Consider the following 5,422-nt stretch of genomic DNA (forward strand, 5'->3'; position numbering starts at 1 on the left):
CACACACACACACACACACATATATATATATATATATATATATATATATATATATATGAAGTATTTAATATAAATTATGTACTATGTGTGCATGTTATCTGTGTTCTTGACACTTATGTTGGATTAACAAAATATACATGTCTCATTTGATTTAAATTGTATATATATATATATATATATATATATATATATATATATATATATATATATATATATATATATATATATATATATATTATACAGATAATTATGCTGAGTAGAGATGGTTAGATGGTATAGAAGATGAAATAAATGATGAGAGGCCTCAATGATAAAGATGATTTAGTCATCTAGCAGAGTATAGATGATGACCACAGACTATTCTAGACAGTCTAGGGGAACGTTGGTAGGCTCTCAACCTATAGGTGTTTTTGAACTAAATGTTCACCAGGTGTACTCCATCTCCCTTATGATTGCCTTATTTGACATAAATTGTTGAGGAATCCCCTAAGTAGTGTTGTGATCCCGATGAAAATCTTTAGGCTAGGTCCCTTGAATTACATGCTTTGGGTACAAAAAGTGAGGATAATAGGAATAGGTAATCAGGTTGATTAATTGATGAAACTAATAAACTTAATTATTGTTAGTTGAAAACCCTATGTGCTCACCAGACTCCCAAGACTTGTCTGCTCAGTTTCGTGTATACAGGTAGTGGCAAGAGAGCACATGAGTGATGATCTAATGAAGGATCTATGGATTATAGGCCACTAGAATAATAAATGTTGTAAGTCCTATGTAGTTTCTATTTATGCTTATGATCTGTAGTGACAATCACATCCCGAGGTTTTAAGATAACAAAAATACATTCCTTCGGGAATGCTTTGATAATTTACTTATCATATTTTTGAGAACAAATTTCGCAAATATTTCTCTAAAAGTATACTCTGATTTTCAAAAAAAGCATAAACAAATCGATCATTTCTGGTCGTGAAATTGGGGATGTCACACCATCATTTCCAAAAGTGACTCTAACACCTAAACCATCCCAAATGTTGGTGTTTTTAGACATACATGTCCAATGCATGTCTTGAACCCATATTATGTTAAAATGAGGATTTATGACCTAATCTCTATACATGGCATCAAAACTTGATTATAGACCAGATCCAAGACACTACTAGGTCACCTTGACTTGGAGATTCACAAAGTTGCAAACTTCATCAGATCTACCCATTTCAACATTCAAGAACAATAAGCAAAAGGGACAAAACCCAAGATCTAACAACTTTGAATGTTAAAAATCGAGTCTTAAACACTTACAAAGGTCCAGAAGAGTGCCAAACTAAAGAATGAGGGCTTGCTTGTGGATCTTTGCTTCCTTCATCCACCTACTTCCTTCTTTAGCTTCAAAAACACCAAACTAGCTCAAAAATGGGATGGAAAGACGATTAGGGTTTCTTTTAGGGCTTGAGGTGCTGATGGGGGTTGAGGGTGAAGAAACCCTAGCCTCTTCATTCCTTTAAATAAGGAGCAAAAACCCGAAAGATTAGGGTTTCATTCCACCCATCAACACATCGTGTTCCAAGACGCAACACATCGTGTTGCCAATAATGAAATTCGCGACTCTTCTTATCTTGACATCCTGTGTTGGTTCCACCAACATATCGTGTCAAATCCTCAAAGTGTGATTTATAGTCGAAGTTGCTCCGTAAATTTTTGGGTGTTACATTAATTTAAGTACTTAAAAACATAAAACACGCAAGAATACTAGAAGGAACTAGCATTCCAAGTGACTTAATTTTGATGGTGGACACTTGTTGAGAAAATCATATACTTTGATTTTGTCTATCTTCATCAATACCCCAAAACCAAGTAGGTTCAAATGCTTAAAATGTGTTTTTTTTCTTTAGTTGTTTTTAGTATCATTCTAACCTTTATAAATGGATCCTAAATGATTTGGTTTTGTTATAAACTCAAAAATAAACTTGTTATTTTTAACGCTACTGTTTATCGGTTTTTATAAAAAAACTAACTTATATTTTGTATCAAAACCCCATCATGATAGTCATGTTCGTGTTAAAGAAAACCAATGATAACACGTACAAGATCAAATTATTAGGTGATTACAATGTGTCCGCTATGTTCAATGGTGTAGATTTCTCACCTTTCGTTGGGAATTTTGATGATGAAGCAAACTCAACGTCGGGTCCTTTTCAAGCGGCGGAAAATGATGCAAGTGGTACAAGTATTGATGCGTGAATTGGTGATGTCATCACTTGTAAGAATGAATGCATGATGTCATCAACATTAAATCTGCCGAAGGGATCCAACGGCTTGGAATTGAACGAAATTCGCACATAACACGTAAAATGGGTCTATGAAGGAAACTCATTACTTTGTCATAACATGTACTGTTTTCAGCCATTTGGGATCGTTTAGGACCTCAAAACACGTTTTTTATGTTTTGTTTTTATTTACGACAACTTTTTATTCTGAGTTTTTATTTAGTTAATTGATTGCGGATATTTTCTTAACCAATTGCAATCTCCTACGGTTAAGAAATTAGGCCTATTTTATTCTCGAAATAAGTATTTCGTTTTCATTGTTGTGAAACAGCTTTTTCGATAATTAATAAAGAATCTAGTTTTAAAATTATGTTCTTATTATTTATACTTTGCTATTCAATCTAATCGTATCGGCATCATTCTACAACTTCGATTTGTGTTGTTTCCTAAACAATCTACGACTTCTATTTGTCTTTTTTTACTAAACAATCTACATGTTTAATTAGTTATCGACCATTCCTATTTAGTTATAGGTTTTGTATGTTATAAATAAGTTTATCTATTTTACCTATAACTCATGTGGAATAGATGATTTCCAACCTACTTTTTTTTTAAAAAAATCATTTCTAATAAATGAATTTTTTTTTTTTGGGTCAAATGTCAATCTCTAACGATTTTTAACACTTGTTATTTTATGATATTTTTTAAATAAATAATATCCACATGTAAATTTATATTTTTTTTTCAACTTTTAAAATTAGAAAACCATATAATCTTATACTTATATATTTAAAGTATTAAATGTAATAAATATTATTATAAATTGCAATTAATATGTTTTCTTCATTTTTTATTTCAAAATTATATTTTAAAAAATACTTATTATTTATATTTTAATATTTTATTTTATTTAATCAATCCGTGTAATATACAGGTTTTACAGCTAGTAAAGGAAAAAATAAGATAAAAATAAGGTAAATAGTTTTTTTTATCTCTAACTCTATTATATTTTTATCCCAAAAAATATACTTCTAGTGTATTTTAATTCTTACAACTTACATATATTATTAAACACATCTTTTCTAATAATTTGGTTTTAACAGATATATAATCTATATTTTTTTCATTACAATAATGTTAAATAAATAAGATTATATTTATAACACACTTATAAACTTTTGTAAAATACGGTATCATTTTTTAAAATTTTAATATGTATTTAACTTTTTATCTTAATTTGATGAACAAAAATCAAACTTTATATTTATAATTAATTGATATAATTTAATATATAGTAAAATTTTATAAGTAATAAATATCACATTTAAATTATAATTAGTACCTAAAAAACAAAGTACAAATGCATAAATATATGAACAAGAGACTAAATCCGATAATAGGAAATTCATTCCATTTTAAAACAAATAAATTGTATAACACTATATTTGTATTTGGTGTAGTAACTAAAAAACAAAGTACAAATGCATGTAATACTATTTATATTTTGTAAAATTAGTGAATAAACATATAGGTTTAGGGAAAAAAAAATCGGAAAAAATAGAAGAAAAAATAGAAAACAAAAATGGATTGTAGGTGCTTGATAGAAATATTATGTCTTATTATTTAAGATTTGCCAACATAAGGCGGTCCAATTCACGATGCTATCTTCCCTTTCTCCCTATATATACCCGGACCCAACCCACTATAACGCTAACCCACATGCAACAATGGGTCTTTGCTGTTCATGCCACTCAACATCTGTGGCCAAGTCTATGTTGATTTTACCCGACGGAAGCTTACAGGAATTCTCCTATGCCGTCAAGGTTTCCGATGCTCTTCATAAGAACCCCGACACCTTCATCTGTAACTCCGACGACATGGAGTTCGACGATATCGTTTCCGCCATTAAAGATGACGACGAACTTCAACCTGGTCAGCTCTACTTTGCCCTACCCTTGAAACGATTGAAGTACCCTCTTCAACCGGAGGAGATGGCCGCATTGGCGGTGAAAGCGGCTGCTGCATTGGCCAAAGGTGGTTGTCGTCGTCGTCGTCAGAAAAATATCCGTTTCACGTTTTCTGGGGAGAAGGGGCGGGCGAGGAGCTCCAGTAAGGTCGCCGATGCGGAGACTCTTGGGTTGAGCTACCGGAGCTACGGCGGTGGTGGTGGAAAGGGGCAGAACTTTAAAGCTATGTTGAGTGCCATACCGGAATAGAGTGTGGCGGCGAACTGGCGATGGATGGGCGTTTTTTTTACTTTTTATAGATATGGAAATATGATATGAGGGCGAACATGACTGCAACGATGTCGTTTTTTCCCCTCTACTTCAAACATATTTCCATATCAAAATATTTAATTACGTTTTTACCCTTAACATGGGTTACTATAAAAAGCAATGTCTGTTTCTTTTTTTATGTATCCCTTTTAAGGGAACTTTTACTTTTAACCAAAATTTATAATAAAATGATTGTATTATAAACCTTCTAAATTATGAGTCACAGCTTCTTATTAATGTTAATTACGAGTTTAACTCAATTAAAAACTATCGAGTCAATTATAGTGATGACCTCAAACTTGACCAATTACACTCTTACACATCTTTTGGGTTTTATTCCAAACATGTTAGTATGTTACAACAGTTGAAGAATAAACAAAAATACATCTAATCAAGATATCTATGGCTTAAACATTTTAAAATGACTCAAGATCTAATAAAGTGAAGTTTTATTTAAATGAGTTGATTAATAAAATCAATAAATAGACAATAAAAAATTATTAATACATGAACCTATTATCATATTTGTAGATATAAATATATTTTATGTCCTACAAGACTTAAACTCTCAACTTTTTGCCAAAAACACTAGCCTATGAGCCTTTTGGTTTATTTTTATTTTCTTGTTTGACATTTTAATTTTAGAAGCATATAGTCCTAGCTTATGATATATATATATATATATATATATATATATATATATATATATATATATATATATATATATATATATATATATATATATATATATATATATTCTAAAACAAATTAAACACTATAAAAATGTATTAACTGAGTTTGTTTGCAATACAGCAAAAACCATTTGAATTTAAATCATTTTCATATAATATGTCAAATTGAATTCATATGATGATTGCAATT

The 5,422-nt window shown here is 30.3% G+C and overlaps 1 protein-coding gene across 1 annotated transcript; it reads left to right on the forward strand.

The window, feature by feature from the left end:
• Positions 1–3,952: 3,952 nt before the first annotated feature.
• LOC145033879 (uncharacterized) lies at positions 3,953–4,744 on the forward strand. The gene has a single exon (XM_078982372.1). The coding sequence runs from the start codon at positions 3,992–3,994 to the stop codon at positions 4,478–4,480; it is 489 nt and encodes a 162-aa protein (XP_078838498.1). The 5' UTR covers positions 3,953–3,991; the 3' UTR covers positions 4,481–4,744.
• The last annotated feature ends 678 nt before the right edge of the window (positions 4,745–5,422 follow it).

This window comes from Lactuca saligna, chromosome 3, assembly GCF_052625555.1.
Source record: "Lactuca saligna cultivar CGN05327 chromosome 3, ASM5262555v1, whole genome shotgun sequence".
Classification (NCBI taxonomy): Eukaryota; Viridiplantae; Streptophyta; class Magnoliopsida; order Asterales; family Asteraceae; genus Lactuca; species Lactuca saligna.